This window comes from Chenopodium album, chromosome 10, assembly GCF_948465745.1.
Source record: "Chenopodium album chromosome 10, dcCheAlbu1.1, whole genome shotgun sequence".
Classification (NCBI taxonomy): domain Eukaryota; kingdom Viridiplantae; phylum Streptophyta; class Magnoliopsida; order Caryophyllales; family Amaranthaceae; genus Chenopodium; species Chenopodium album.
Window position 1 is genome coordinate 42,605,854 of NC_137843.1, and position 16,910 is coordinate 42,622,763.

The 16,910-nt window shown below is 33.6% G+C and overlaps 1 protein-coding gene across 1 annotated transcript; it reads left to right on the top strand.

Annotated features, from left to right (window-relative positions):
- The first annotated feature begins 2,758 nt into the window (after positions 1-2,758).
- Positions 2,759-8,844, top strand: LOC145563947 (uncharacterized). Its single transcript, XM_081624330.1, has 5 exons — positions 2,759-3,013; positions 6,323-6,590; positions 7,602-7,838; positions 7,923-8,140; positions 8,338-8,844. The coding sequence occupies exons 2-5, from the start codon at positions 6,342-6,344 to the stop codon at positions 8,606-8,608; spliced, it is 975 nt and encodes a 324-aa protein (XP_081480456.1). The 5' UTR covers positions 2,759-3,013; positions 6,323-6,341; the 3' UTR covers positions 8,609-8,844.
- Positions 8,845-16,910: the final 8,066 nt, after the last annotated feature.

Sequence of the window (16,910 nt, forward strand, 5' to 3'; positions counted from 1 at the left end):
TTTATCATTTCTCTCTCTTACTTTAAACCCCACTCAAATTATTTTATCATTTCTATCTCTTTCATGGTCCTCACTTAAATAATAAAAATATATATCCTCTCTCACATACTTTCTCTTTCATGGTCCCCATCATAATATTATATTACTCTCCTAAAACTTTGTGTACTACCAAGTGATGCAAATAAAAAAAAAAAACGGAGGGAGTACTCTCTAGTCTCTATCTCTCTCCTGTTTAAAGCAAAAGTGCCCATATACTTGGTTCCCATTTTCACTTTTCCTTGACATGCGTTGCTACAATAATTGAGTAACACTCATCAAAATGGAGGAGTATTATTTAATAATACTAAGTGAATAAGAGCAAAACAAGGCTCAACAGGTGTCAGCAAGGTAGAGTATATTTCAATAGAGTAGAGCAAAAAAATACAGCTCAAAAGAACAGGGTCTAATACGTGTGTCATTATTCATGTAAAAATAAAATTGTAAAGACAAAATTAAATAAATATGGCTAAGATGATACATCAACACATTACCATTACCAATTAGTGTAATCCATATGCATGCATCATAGAGTTTGGGTAACAATTGATTTTTGGACATGGATGATGCTTCGGATCGTGTTATCATATGAACAACTAATTTATATGTTCTAATACATTAAGGGTATGTTCTCTTTATTTGTATTTATAACTTATCCGATATTAATTCTAAGATCAGACCTATAACCTTGTCGCTTACATTTTAAAGATGAATAGAGCACACCCTAAATTCATGATTGAATATCCCTTTTTCTTATACTTCTTTGTAAACAATAACATGTCATCTCTATGGTTAGTCTCTTAAACCTTGATATCATTTGTTGAATCTCATAGAGACCATATATATTATGAGCATCATGTGGAACAAAAACTTTCTTAACTTATTAATATACTGGGTAAACATATTTAATTTTGTGATCCGCAGCTGTCAATATATCCCGTGGTAACTAAAATATCAAAGGATCAAGTAGAGATTCACCAACATATCTTTTAGGAAAATTTAAACCTATATGCATAGATCTAATTATTAGACAACTATGTGACCCGATGAATAGTTGCAATTTATTAACAACGAACATATAAACTTGATTGAAATTTGCCCTACATTATGCACCAAACTACTATTTAGATTTGGTTTGAATTATTCATGAACTCTTCAATTAAAGGTTAGTTGATCAATTTATTAATCATCAATTAAAAGGTACTCAAATATCTAAAATTATCTAAATTTATTGTGAATCTCATAATAAAAAGAGTTGGGATTCGACATTTCCCGAGCTTGTTCGCACGCTCATGCCAAACAAGCAATGACACTATATAATTATTGGATGTTACGAAAGACAACTAGATAAGGGGATGTGTAATGAAACAAATGAATCATCATGAGTTGTATCATTTTAAGTGTGTTGTGCTAATTTTTTTCATTGAGGACAACCTGAATAAGAAAGAGGTATAAGCAGTACTGAGTATAAGTATATGAATGCCAAGAAGACCAATCATAGACCGATATGGCGATATCTAAATAGTCATCACATTCTAGTTCAAGGAACCAAGTCCATGTTTGATCTTATGGATTTTTCTCATGAGTCGGCAAATATATTAGGGTATAAATATTACATTTGACCATATCATCCTAATTCAACGGTTTTTAATGTGCCTTTGCATTAGGGTGTAACTATTACGTTTGATGTAGCTATTGCAACAGTATTGTATGTAGCCGTTGCAATAGCTTTATTTTGGCTGTTACATTTGATAAAAAAAATGTAGTATTTTTAAAAAATTGATTACATTATTATTTTGATACAATATTGTAAGAGTGGAATGAAATGTAAGGTAGTATGGAATGAATTTGCTAGTCAATTTTTGTTGAATTTAGAGGAACATAAACCAAGCAAATAAGATAATGCAAGATACATTAGTGAAAAAACCTTGACTTGAAGGGAATTTAATCTAACTCTCAATTAAATTGGCTAACGACTCTATTACAACTTAATAGTAACTTGATCCCTCTACAAACTCATGCTTGACTAGCTGACAAGGGTGTAGTCCAACAAATATACTTTTTCTTTTAGAGGGTAAGGTAAACAGCCTAATAATCCTCGTATAACACGGGAAGGATCATTAGTATCTACCAGTCTCCTATCATAGAAAAGACTAACAAATATACTTAGCTTATCCTAACATGAATGTTTTAGGGTAAAGTAGATCCATTCTTCCATAAGAATTTAAGTTTGACATAACTTTTAATCCGTTAAAATCTTATGGTTTATGTTGGAATTAACCTTTATTTTTAGGAAAAATGTTGGAATTAACATAGGGTAAACAAAAGTCATTTTTCCGTAATAAGTTCTTATGATGGAAAACATTTGCGTTGCATCCAGGATAATAGTTGCTAATTTACTAACTATTACTCAAAAGTATACTTCTCCAACCACCCAACAAGCTAAAATCAGTGCCATACTTAAAATTAGCTAATAAAATCATTTCAAGTGACATCACATCAACTCAATAACTTGAGTCATATCCCATACACCTAATTAACTCTACCAAGCTTTCCACTCAAAACCTTGCATTTTTAAAAAGTAAACTATATGTGTGAACAAGAATCAAACCCAAATTATTCCCCCAAAATTTTCAAAATTAGTAACATTGAAAAATGAAAATTCAAAAGATTTATTATATGACGTGTAACAACATTCGTTCTCCCCCACACGCATGGGAACAGTCAGTCAAGTACCGTTGGCACGCCTAAGCTGCCTAAGCTAACTAATTAATCTTTGCTTTGATGCTTTCCTTCTTTTCTTCCTCCATTTTTTCGATTCTCTACTCCTAAACCACCTTCTTCTTCCTCTAAATTTCATCAAATTCACTAACTCAACAACTATTTTTCCGATCAGCTGAGTGAACTTCGAGCTCTAACTGCCGATTTCTTTGCCGGATTTTTCGGGGCATCCCTAAATTTTTGTGGGTTATTTTTGGTAAAGATTCCCTCTTACCATTTCTTGCACGTTTTATTAATTATTATTATTGATTTCACCTAATTAATACTTAATACTACTATTGTTTATTGAAGATGTGCAAGAAATTTGAACCCAAGTTGCTGTTATTATTTATATTTGATTTGTATATTTATATATGTTGGATTTTGGGTTTTTTAGGTACCCTTTTTGATTAAATTTATTGGGGATTGGATCTTTTGTGATGTTTGGTTGTTGTTAGATTTAAAAGATTTTCCCTCTATTGATGTAATTGTAGCCGTTAAGTATTTTGTTTGATTTAATTGGTTTAAATGGTGGAAAATTAGCTGTTTAGTTTGTATGATGTTGTGATTATGTTATTCAGCTTCATTTTTTTTATTTTATTTTGCTATTTTTAGAAATTTCTTTGAAATAGTAAGGGGTTATAATATTGAGTTTAATTAGTGAAGATTTAATATTGAGTTAAAGGTTTTTGGATTTGGATAATTGTTTACAGTAGTGGTCCGATTTGATATCAGTTGATGTATGTGAACGGAAAATTAACAGGATGCCTTATCGCGGTATTTTTATGGCACGATCGAAACTACCTGAGAAGAGGTGTTTGGAAATTGGAATGACTTTAATCTGACTTGAAAATAGTTCGCGGTAGGGGTGTTTGTGGGGAGGTTACTTTTATGTTTCATAATGGCTATAATGGAAAAATTATGAGACAACCTTCTTTGGCTGATGACTCCTTGCATCTGAATATTTGAACATATGCATCGAACCATTTCTCTCCTTTGATCTGTCATTAAATATCCATTGAAGACTCATAGTTGTCACTGTTCATTGGTGAAGTGGAAAGTGCTTGTTTTGTGTGTTTTGGTTGATATATGCAGATTAGCAGATATTGGATGTAAATGGAAAGCCATAATTGCCTATGACTAATTCAGTACCATGATTGATCTTTGTATAATCTAAATTTATTCTCTTGGCAGGTATTATTAGCATGTGAATGATTTAGAAATCTATATCTATCTATACTTAGTATTTAAAAACTCAAACCAAAAAAACATATGTCATCATTCTATAAAACTTTCCTTTTTTTTTTTTCAACCCAATGTGCCACATGTCGTCTTACATGTTTAATTTTTAATTACACTATTTTTCTTCACTCTTTCATTAAACACTTCATCTTCATCTCCCCTCCTCAATTCAACCTTTTTATTTTCTCTCTTTAATTTTAGTCCCTCCACCTTCTTTCTATCAAGCCTCATTTTGAATTAAAGTCCCAAAATTTTTATTTCTTTAATTATGTTTTCAGTTACACATTACACCCATAATTATTTATTGGTATTTCTTCACTCATCTTTCAATGCAATTTTCTATGAACAACCCGTGCATTGCACGGGTCAGAAGGCTAGTTATTTATAAAAAGCTCTTCATTCTCTTGTATGGCAAGTTAAATGAGGCTTAAATTCCGGAGCAGTTACAAGTTGGGTGGTCTTTAAAAAGTGAATGATAGTTGATAAAGTAACAGATTTCTGTAGCTAGTTTCTTTCAAGGTATCTACTGAAATGTCATTCTGACATTAATAGTAAGAATTATGGACATTATGGTGGATTTAACGTGGTTACTTGTAAAGACTCTATAGAGAATTAATTATATTGCACGATTGAGTCTAATTAGGGGTATGATAGATTTAGTTGGACTAACATGGCTGGTATAACCAAACTTGTTGAAGTCTCGCTTTAGTTTAATAGTCATACTGTGTTACCTGCACTCTTCATTTCACCTCAAGTACCCGTGTCAGACCCTCGACCCTCAGCCATGGGTTGGATGCTAGACACTTCATTTTAGTTCAGAATCATAAACAAATTCACAAAATAGCTGAGTCGGACACGTGGAAACGTACTCGTGTCGAACATGGGTACCCAAGTCCAGCTAAAATAATCATAACCCAACATTGAAAACTTGGAATGTAGCTTAGTTTACCATCACAGTTTAGTCATAACAATATAATTGGTTTTAAAATAGCAACACTCAGCTTATAAGTAGTAGAATTTGTAATTGGTGAAACACTGAGTCTTTAGTCAGTTTATATAACTCTGGAACATATTTCAAATTGACTTTAGCTCCTTATTCTGGAGGTGTATCCATATCTAGGTTTTCTATCTTTACCCATGATGCTTTGATGAAGGCTATGTTCTCTTCACCTTATCAAAGGTGTTCTGAGATGACTTTTTTTAGGTTTTAAGATTGTCTAGTCTGAATTTATTTTATTTTAGTCTTATTTTATGTTTGAATAGTTTTCCTTATAATTTGGTCTGATTTTCTTGTCCGGTCTCGTTTGATGCTAACATGATTAAGTAATAAGAATAAAGTGAAAAGAACAAAACCGAAATCTTCCTTCATATACCCTTTGTACTGTGTTGTTTCATCTTCATGTATCTGCTATATCAACTATCGATTTATCATGTGTGCTCCTTACCAATGATTCATATTTAAGTACAGTGTTCTGCTTCTTTAGCTCGACAATAACATTTCCAATGCGTTAATCCTAGAAGGGTAGGGTTGGCTTTTATTGTGCAAGCTGAGTTGTTGAATGTAAACAGATGGAAAATAAATGGGTTAAGAGTGATATTATATTGTTTTGGGTTGTAGAATATTCTTGACAGTGAATAGCTTTAACTAAGCTTGATAGGAGAAAGTCCTTGAGGGTTTTGCATTATTACTTGCTTTGCTTTGCATACCCATCCTTTACTTTTATGTGTGGCACACCCCTTCCTCTTGACCCAGTCAGTGGCTATTGCCTCAGGCATACCCTTGTTATATCTGTACTCATGTACTTCCTTTTTTAGCTGCTGTTTTCATTTCTTTTCTAGTAGGTTTCCATGTAGATGTTGTTCTCTTCAGGTTCTTCATTTTTTTTTTCTATTGTCTTTCTCCTTTTCCTTTTTTGATTAAGTGCTTTGCTTGGTTAGATGGAATCTTATTCTTCTTATCCCCTATTGTCTCCACTACCCTTTTGTTGTTGATTGGACTGCCAAAGTAGATAGAGTTACAGCTTTAGAAATTGAGAAATGAGAGCCTTAATCTTCTAGCTTTACTTGGTGCATAGTGTTCAACTTGGGTTTTTGTGGAAGTTGTCTGTGATATTGTTGATCTTTGAGTCAAATTGTTTACTTGTGCTTCTCTGTAACTTTAATTTTGATGGTAAGGGGCGCATGATGAGGAAGTTGAAGGGGGAAAAAGTCTCTGTAATTTATTATTGAATTTATAATTGTTATGTTCTATGCTTACATGACATGTTTACATTTGGACATGCAGATCTTGAGATCTCATTGAGATGCCAAACTCGTTGGAGTTAGCTAAGCATGAGACAGATGCTGGACCTGCTATAAGAGAAGACAGTGAATATGTAAGTCTGGTGACATCTGATTTAACTAAGAGGACTGAAGCTGGGGTCTTACATTCCCAAGCTAAAGTCAGATCGAAGTCCTTAAGCTGGTGGATCAAAGCCTTGATATTATTCAGTACTTCTGTAGCATGTGTGCTTGTATTATTAAAATGGGGAGTTCCTTTTGTTTTTGAGAAGGTATGTCCTGTTCATTTTCTTTCAAAATTTCCCTAAAACTGTGCGTTTATGTTCTCTTTTTCTTTTTAAATTGATTTATGTTTATTTTTGGCGTAAAGCACATGAGAAACAAGGATCATAAAGTATTTTATAATGACCTAGCCATCCAAAAAGTTGTTTTCTCTTTGCAAATGTAAAAGTAGGACAGAGTGCAGGTTAGACTTGAGAGCATTTATTGCTGCACTTTTCATTAATTGCCAACATTTGCCACCCATGCACGTAAAAGTAAACTTGTGTGGAATCATGATTTTATAGAAATGAAATAGGAATAGCTTGAAGTATTACCCAACCAGAAATGTCTTGAAAGTCATGAAATCAATGTCAGGATATAATTACATGAGCTACATACCAATTAAATAAATAAATAAAAGCATCACATCATGTATCCCTCCCCCTCCGCCCCATTCTTCAACATACAAGGACCTTGATTGTTGCTTCTCTTACACTTTGGTGCTCGCATTGCATATATTTAGTTAATTATATCTGAAATTGTCTATACTTTTAGTTGCTTTAAAAATGGATGCAAAGAAAAACTAAATCCTACTATAATGATATTAAATTCTATCAAAAATGTACCTATCAATTTTAATTTATAAATACTTTGTTGCTCTTGTTAATGGAGATTATCATGAGCAGATCCTCGGAAATTGTCATTTTGACATGCATGTTTTACGTCAAATCTCTGAGTGAATGTTTAATAAGTTCCTGGATGACAAAGTTTAGCATATTCCAGGGATTGTTGTCTTAAGATATAACAACCTATGACATACAAATAAATATGAGATCCCATATGATGGTGAATGATCCCCAGAGTGGACCTGGCTAGAGTTCTTACGTAATTAGTATTTTAAATCAAAGTCGTTGTCTCAAAACAGAAAGTTAACTCTTTTTTGCACTGTCTTTGGCGTAGTGTTCTTTGTTTGTTTAACCAGAACTCTCTTGCCTCATGTTTTGGCATCTATTATTGTGCAGGTTCTTCTTCCAATGATGCAATGGGAAGCCACTGCCTTTGGTCGTCCAGTACTTGCTTTGGTGCTTGTTGCTTCTTTGGCAATCTTCCCTGTACTTTTGATCCCTTCCGGACCTTCCATGTGGCTAGCAGGCATGATCTTTGGTTATGGTCTAGGCTTTGTGATAATCATGGTTGGAACAACTATTGGAATGATTCTTCCATATGCAATTGGATTGCTGTTCCGGGATAGAATCCATGTAAGATGCTGAGAACTCGTTATTTTAATAAATTATTGTTCACTCTTCTTTCTTGATCATTAATCATTTATGATTTGTTACTAGCAATGGTTAAATAGATGGCCAGATAAGGCTGCTATGCTGCGATTGGCTGCAGAAGGCAGTTGGTTTCATCAGTTTCGTGTGGTCGCAATCTTTAGGGTTTCACCATTTCCCTATACTATATTCAACTATGCAATTGTGGTGACAAATATGAGATTTTGGCCATATCTGTGGGGATCAATTGCTGGAATGGTGCCAGAAGCTTTTATATACATATACAGGTGAGTTACTGTTTATATAATTGACCATACCCATTCTTTATTTTAAAGTGCGAAAGAGAGGACAAACAAGAAGATGCCTTAGCTTGTTCTGATTGTAAAAGGCGCCATTCTCTTTTTAGTGCTTTTATCTTGGCTCATACAGCAGTTAAATGATTGAATTTTGGTCTGTATATTGATCAACAAAATAATAATTGCAGTGGCCGACTGATAAGGACATTTGCTGATGTCAAGTACGGGAATCATCATCTAACATGGGTGGAGATTGTGTACAATATAATCTCCCTCATCGTTACTATACTCACCATTGTTGCTTTCACTATGTATGCAAAGAGAGCCTTAGATGAACTTAAGATGGCAGATGCTAAGGAAGATCGAGGAGGTTCATCAACCCATGATTTCCGGATACAAATGGACAGTCTTCCGCTCGAGAGACCCAGACATCAAGATCTGACATCTTACAATTCTTAATGTAGGCAGCAAAGATAAGTTTAGCTTTGTAAATAAGAAGTTGCTAAATTGGGGTACAAGGGGATGAAATGTTTGTATATCACAGAATGTATCATCATACGCACATTGTTAACATGAGATAATGCGTCTAATCTTATTCTCATGTGCATTAGTTAGAGTGGCTTTTTTTTTTTTTTGGCCTGTTGATTTAACATAATGGTGCATACTAATTTTTTAATCCAATTTTTCATTACTAGTTTGCAGTTCTCTAAATTTCTGAGAAGTTTATGGTGCTCCATCTGCTTTACGTTCATCAGTTCATCCTAAACAATATTTAACCAGAATAACTTATATCACTCCCTCATTTTGACAAGTGCCATAATTTGACTTTGATTAGTTCCATAATTTAACTTTTACATTATTCACATATATCATTTAGACCAATGTTTGTGCTTTATACATACAAAAATCAAGGAAAATTTGTCAATCATTATCGCACAATATAAAGCCTATTTGGGAATTAAAACCGCAAATTTAAAAACATGTAAATTACTTCTGCAATTTCTTTTTTTTACAAATTTAAACCTCAATTTTTCCAATAATAGCATCATTAACCACCATTAACTCTCATTTACCCCCAATTTACCACCTAAACTACTAAAAAAAAAATCTTTTTAACCCAAGGTTAAATAACCTAAATTTCTCTCTTATGCTTTTTCTTTGACCTCAAACTTTCAACTTCACCATCACCTAAACTACCCTTAACTCTAGTTTACCACCTAAACTACCCAAAAAAAGATATTTTTTCAAACCTAAGGTAAACTAACCTAAATTTCTCTCTTATGCCTTTTCTTTGACCTCTGACTTTCAACTTCACCATCAATTTGAAGAACACTCTTCAAATTGGCATCACTCTTCTGCTTTACTCACGGAATCTAGTTAAGAAATGAACCTTCTTCTTGGATTTTCTTTGGTCCATGACTTCATAATTGATGTCTTCAACCCACACTTGCATTTCCAGCCTAATGAACTTGACTCTCTAAACAGAGGCTTCTTCTTGTACATATTAAAATATTTTCTCATATCAAGTTACATATTATGCCTAGTTAAAAACCCATATTTTAATCAACCAAAATCAAAAGCCATAAACCCTCATAAACCATGCATGCAAAAACCCGGTAATTCAAAAACACTAAAAAAAAAAAGAATTTTTTAGAGGCGAAATAGCTATTAACCTTGTGCAACTGGAGGATAGATGTTAGGACTTAGGGCCTGTTCCAATTTACTGAAAACAATTGAACTGAACTGAACTGATTGGGGCTGAACTGAAGTGAGCTGAATTGAACTGAATAGAGCTGAAATGAATTGTTTATGAGAGAAGGAAATTAGGAATTGAATTTGAACTTAACTGAACTGAAATTAAGCTGAACATAACAAGTCCTTAGTATGAATTTCGAAGGAGGAAGCTTGGATGAATTTGATCAAGGGTGAAGGAGAAAGATCGAACAGAGTGAAAAAGAGGAAAGGGGGGTTTAATTTAATGAGTTAACTGGGTTTTACCTTGGGTTAAAAAAAATATATATATATTTTTGATTAGTTTAGGTGGTCAACTGGGTTAAATGAGGGTTAAGAGTGACTAATGACGTCATTATTGGCCAAAAGTAGGGTTTGTTAGAAATAATATGATTTTGATAAAATACTTGTACTCCCTTCGTCCCATAATATAGTTCTTGTTTTCCTATTTTGGAAACCAAAATGTTGTTCCTGTTTCTATAATTTTGATAGTATATAAATACCATTATACCCTCACTTTTTTTTTTTTAACTTTATTCATTATACTTCCTAATTTACCCTTGAATTTTGCACTTTCTCTCTCTAACTTTTATTTATGATTGTACTTTTCACTTTTATTAATGTTCTTTATCCACTTTCTCCTCCAATTTCTTAAATATTGTGAAAAAATACAAACAAGAACTATATTATGGGACGGATGGAGTAGTAGTAATTTACATGTTCTTTTAATTTGCAGTAGTAATTCCTAAATAGGCTTTATTACGCGACAGTAAATGACATTTTGTTTTAAAATTAAATGTAATTATGTGAGCACTTGTTTAAAACATCTCAATATATAGTTTTCAAATATAATTTTTTTTTATAATTTATAATTATTAATAAGTTATCATTAATCAAAGTTTCGTACTAGTACATGTGCTAGTCAGAATGGGACAATTAAATAAAAAACAGTGAAAGTATAATCTTTCATACTTTATAGAATATTTCACATATTGAATAAAGAGGAATTAAAAAAAAGAGGAAATACAAGTTTATCAATTTGATAAACAAGATATGTTTATCAAATGGCAATTATGTAAATATTTGGTCTTGAAATTTGAGCTTATATAATAAAAAACTCAGTGTAGTACTTATGTACAACTGTCACTCTTCACGGCGTTATTTGACGGAAGTGAAACTCACAAACACCCACTTGTTCAGGAAGAAGGTTAGACCAACTTTAATGGAGATTTCAATGGGGGAAGAAAAGCTCACAAGCAATCGATAAACACCTACCCTTAAGGGTTAACCATACCCTTAATTTCTCCCTTTTATCTTAGGGTTTTCGTTTAATTCGGCGGCGAAGCCGCGGAAAATGGTGGTCGGAAATGGTGGTGGTTTATGGTTGGCGAAATCTCCATATCAGCAACTTGAAGAAGGAGGCAAAGAAGATGAAGGTGGGTGGGGAAGAGACTAAGTCTCCATTGTTGTGCAATAGCTGGAAGTATACGAAGAAGATGAAGATGGGTAACAGCAGCTAGTTAACTGTGATTATCAAATTACATAAACACCCTTCATTTTCAACTGAAAATGACGCTTTTAACCCTTGATAAACTTCAGTTGTTTATCAAAATGATAAACCCGGGCAGCCTCCTTAAAAAAAAATAAAGCAGCTTTATTATATAAGCAAAGCTAAAACTCTTGTTGGTACTTCTTTTCAAAAAAAAAAAAAAAAAAATAAAAAAAAAATAAAATCTTGTTCGTACTAATGAAGTAGCATGTTGGTACAAAATTCACGAATTAGACAAGCAAATCTCCCTTTTCCACCAAGATCTCGATCAATTTGTAGCAAATTATACCTAATTTTGATACAAATGTTCCAGAATGCAAAGAAAAATTGAAGAGAGAGAGAGTAACGAAGAATGAGAAATACAAATTTTGGAATTGCAATTACTTTGTTTGATTTAATCACAGCCGCTCATTTTGTTTCAATCTGACGGTCTAAATTAGTTCCTAGTTTCTATTAGGATTGGTTCTCATTATAACTTGGTCCTATATAGACCTGACAATCTTGACCCAGACCCGAATGACCCGACCCATGATCCGAAATCGACCCGAAAACAATGACCCGAAATTGACCCAAAACCCGAATCAACCCGATCCGAAGTGGAATTGACCCGACCTTGACCCGAAACCCGAAATGACCCGATCCGAAACGACCTCACCCGAGATGACCCGACTCGAAGTTGACCCGAGATCCGAAATGACCCGACCCGAAGTTGACCCGAGACCCGAAGTGACCCGAGACCCGAGACCCGAAGTTGACTCGATACCCAAATTGACCCGACCTGTAACTTGAATTTATTGACCCAAATAGACTCGAAACCCAAAGTGACCCGAACCAAAATTATCTTATACCTTAAATGACCAGGTCTATTTAGAGCTGTCAAAAGTTGACCCGACCCGAAATACCGACCCTAACCCTAACCCGTCTGAACCCGAAAAAAATGGTGACCCGAACCCGACCTAACCCGACCTGAAACCAACCCTAGACCCGAGTTGACCCGAGTATTTGAGACCCGAACCCGACCATGAACCGACCTAAAGAGGACCCGACCCGAATGTGACCCGTAAATTATTGACCTGAACCGAACCCGACTCGAACCCGAGAATGACCCAAACCCGATTTAACCCGTCAAAACCCGAATTCAACCCGACCTGTTACTAACCCGACCCGAGTTCAACCCGACCCGTTCCTTACCCGACTCGAATTTAAACCCGACCTGGTTACAAACCCGACCCGAAATCAACTCGACTTGTTATTGACCCGACCCAAATTCAACCCGACTTGTTATTGACCCGACCCGAATTTATTCTCGACCTATTACTAACCCGAATTTTAGGATTTAGGAATTTTTAGGATAAAAAGAGTACTCCGTATTGACTATTGAGTTTCGGGCTTTTTTTCAATTTATTAACATGGATTCCAATTATAAAACAAAAGTGGCCTTTCTCATCTTACTTGACTTATCTCTTACATAATCCTCGTCAAAGAAAAACTGAACTGGACAGCAGCCAAAAAAAAAAAATTAAACAAAAAAATAAAAAATAAAAAAAAACAAAAGTGGCCTTTTTTTTATTATTATTTTTTTAAAGGGAATTCAAATTTTATTATTCACATGTCTATTTAATATTTTTTTTTTCGGAAATATTTTAAATTACGTAATTTAATTTGGAGTTTTAAATAAATTAAAAAAAATTAAAAAAAATGTAACTGGACCCAATTTGACCGACCTGATATCAAACTTAAACCCTATTAATCCAATATTTGATACCCGAATACGAACATGACCCGACTTGATTATTATAATACGAGAATAAAAAGACTTGAAAAGGACCAATCTAATTATAACTCGAAATTTTTTGACTTGAACCACACCCGAGACCGACTTGGAAATGACCCGACATGATTATAACCCGCAAATTATTGACTTACCAATTTGAACTCGAGAATGACCAGACAAGTTTAAATGACCCAACTTGATTGTAACCCGCAAATTATTAACTAAACCCGACTTGAACCCAAGAATGACCCGACTTGAAAATGACCAGATTATATCCCGCAAGTTTTTGACTTGAACCGAACCCGACCCGAACCCGAGAATGACCCGACTTAATTATAACCCACAAATTATTGACTTGAATAGAGCCCGACTTGATTATGACCCGCAAATTATTGACTTGAACCGAACCCGACTCAAACCCGATAATGACCCGACCTGATTATAACCCGAAAATAATTGACTTGAACCGAACCCGACTCGAACCCGAACACGACCCTAACTCATTTAAACCCGTAAAAACCCGAATTTAACCCGACTTGTTTTTCACCCGACCCGAATGTAACCCGACCTTTTATTGACCCGACCTAAACCCGACCCGAACCCGAAAAGATGTATGACCCCACGTGACCCGACTCAAGCATGACCCAACCCGAACCCGACCCACATAGGTCCTGACATAAACCCGTATTGACCCGACCCGAGATGACCCGACCCACACAAACCCGACTCAAACCCGACCCATTTACCCGAATTGACAGCTCTAGGTCTATTTAAGCTAAAGACTTGACCTGAGCAAACCGACGCAAAATAGAAAAAAACGGCAATCAAACCGACTTAATTTTATTTTAATGTGTAACAGTGTAAGTAATTTACATGTTTTGAGCATAACTTTTCTCGATTTCTTCGGTATTTTATCTGTACAAGTTATTAAAAATTCGTAAAAAGATTGAAATTTAACGACTATTCTACGGAGTTTGTCCATAAGATTAAAAAATTTAACTAAAGCTCGAAATAAAAGTCACAATTCTCACAAGTCTAGAAAAAAAATAGTACAATAATAATGCGTACATAACATAATGTTCAATACCAAATGAAATTACAAAATATTTTATAGTCAAACAATTACTATGTTCCATGAAAAAAGTTGCCTTAATAAATATAGTGAGTTTCTCGTCAATAAATAAATAAATATATATACAGAGTTGAATTTAACCCAATGCATCGACCCGACTCGAAATTGATCCGAAAATTAGACCCAAAGATTGACCCGACCCGAAAATTGACCCGATCGAACTGACCCGACCCAAACTCGACCAAAAATGTTGACCCGATACCCGACCCGACCCAATTATCAGTCGACCTGAAATCAACCCGAAACCCAAAATGACCCGACCCGACCCAACCTGAACTTGACCCGATAACTTTTTGACCCGACCTATACCCGACCCGAAATGACCCGACCTATACCCGACCCGAATGACCCATTTTCCAGGTCTAGTCCTATATATATATATATATATATATATATATATATATATATATATATATATATATATATATATATATATTTATTTATTTATTTATTTTAATCTAACCTTGCTTTCTAAAGAACATAGTGAACAAAATAATAAATTTAACTTTTCACTCATTGCTTTGTTATCACCGCTTCCCTGCTACTTCTCTTCTTCTCATCATCTTGTCATCACAACTTCTCCATTGTCACTCTTGAAGAATTGTTATACAAAACCATTTTTCTTTTTCTTCTTTCTATCTTTTTCATCTATTTTTTTTTTTTTAAAAAAAACCTGAATTTCTTTTTAAAATGGGGAAAGCTGTCCCCTCTTGTCCCTTAATTGGCTACACCAGTGAGTAAAAGTATATAAAAGAGAGATAAAAGGAGAAGGGAAAAAAAAAAAAACAAAAGTGATGTGGACCCCACATTATGTGGGGTTGTTTTCACATGAAAAAAGAGAAAAAAACAATGTGATATTATATCATCGAAAATATATAAAATACAACTGAAATTTTTTTAAGTAACACTATTTTTTGTTTTAGTGTTTCACCCGGTTCACCATTTGATCCGAATTCGAGGATCAGTTCTCGATAGTTAGGTTCCAATCCCCTCCCAATTGTTGTTGTAGGGGATCGAATACGGGTCCTCCCTACCAAGTGTAGTCTCAATTACCACTATACCAATAATTATGAATATTTTTTATCTATTGAATGTCTAGTGGAATTATTTGTTCACACAATGATACTAGTCTAAATTCATAGGGTGAATGACTTTATATTCTTGTGAGACAATTTTTTTGCGGGTCATCGTCAGCCTTTTAAAATGCCTCGACTAATGTATGTGGAGACATTGAAACGAATCTAGTCATCTATATCTATACTTAGTACTACATAAAAACACAAATCTATATCTATATCTATACTTAGTATTTAAAAATACAAACCACAATCACTCACAAGCCACATGTTATTACAAATTACTTACATGCTACAATAAAATAAAGTAATATTTACTTTTTGTATTCCCTTTTTAATATAATTTTTTTAAACAAAAAAATTAATGTTCAAGTCTTTATGCATTCCATAACTTGCAAATTTAAGTAAGCAAATGAAGTGTTTCATTTTCACTATAATAAAATAAAGTAATAGTCATTTCATCTCCTAACCTTAAAACAAAGTAATAGTAAAAGTCAAACTAAATAGTGTACATCACATAAACATATGAAGTTCAATAAATCATTTCATCTCCTAAACTTAAATTATAACCTGAAACAATACGTAGTATTTCATCATTACATATATATATATAACTTCATTCCTTCATCTTTGTCGTAGTTCCACCCTCACTATCTTTTTTCTTTCAAGTTTGAGTAGTGAACTTAATATTTTCTTTTTATTTTTATATTCTATTTGTTTGCAGTGTAGCATTTAAAAAGAAAAACGGTGTACAAAACAACATTGATGCATATAACACAAATAAGCAACACATTACAAGAATAACAATCTAAGTAATAACCTGTGCATCGAACGGGCTAAAAGGATAGTTAAATATTTGAAAAATTTGCAAATTGCAGTCATTAAAGTTAGTATTTTGCAAATTGCAGCCATTTAAACAAAATCGCAAATTGATGCCCAAAAGTTCGTATAAATTGTAAATTGCAGTCTGATTCAACTTTTTCATCGGTTTACATGTCGAAAAATCTTCAGTTAAGGTTTTAGGGGCCATTTTATCCCTTAAGGATCTGAATTGAGCTCCGAATTAGCAAAAAAAAAAAAAAAAAAAAAAAAAACGTAAGTGTCTCGTTTTTACAGCAAAAAATAGTTGCCCACAAATCGATACATTTTTGTTACGCAAAACAAGATATTTACGTTATTTTTTTTGCTAATTCCGAGCTCAATTTGGATCCTTAAGGACGAAATGGCCAGTAAAACCTTAATCGAAGATCTTTTGACATGTAAACCGATGAAAAAGTTGAATCAGGCTGCAATTTACAATTTATACGAACTTTTAGGCTGCAATTTGCAATTTTTTTTAAATGGCTGTAATTTGCAAAATACTAAATATAAATGATTGCAATTTGCAAATTTTCCTAAATATTTAGAAGGAAAAACGTCAAATCTACAAGAGATAATTTTCATAAATTAAACTAATTTTAGACAATAATGTCGAAATTACTCACTGAAAAGTTCTTCAA

Excerpts from the sequence above, each read along its gene's own strand:
- LOC145563947 (XM_081624330.1), top strand. The coding sequence starts at position 6,342 with ATGCCAAACTCGTTGGAGTTAGCTAAGCATGAGACAGATGCTGGACCT. Across the intron at positions 6,591-7,601 it reads TTCCTTTTGTTTTTGAGAAG|GTTCTTCTTCCAATGATGCA; the intron begins GTATGTCCTGTT and ends ATTATTGTGCAG. Across the intron at positions 7,839-7,922 it reads TGTTCCGGGATAGAATCCAT|CAATGGTTAAATAGATGGCC; the intron begins GTAAGATGCTGA and ends ATTTGTTACTAG.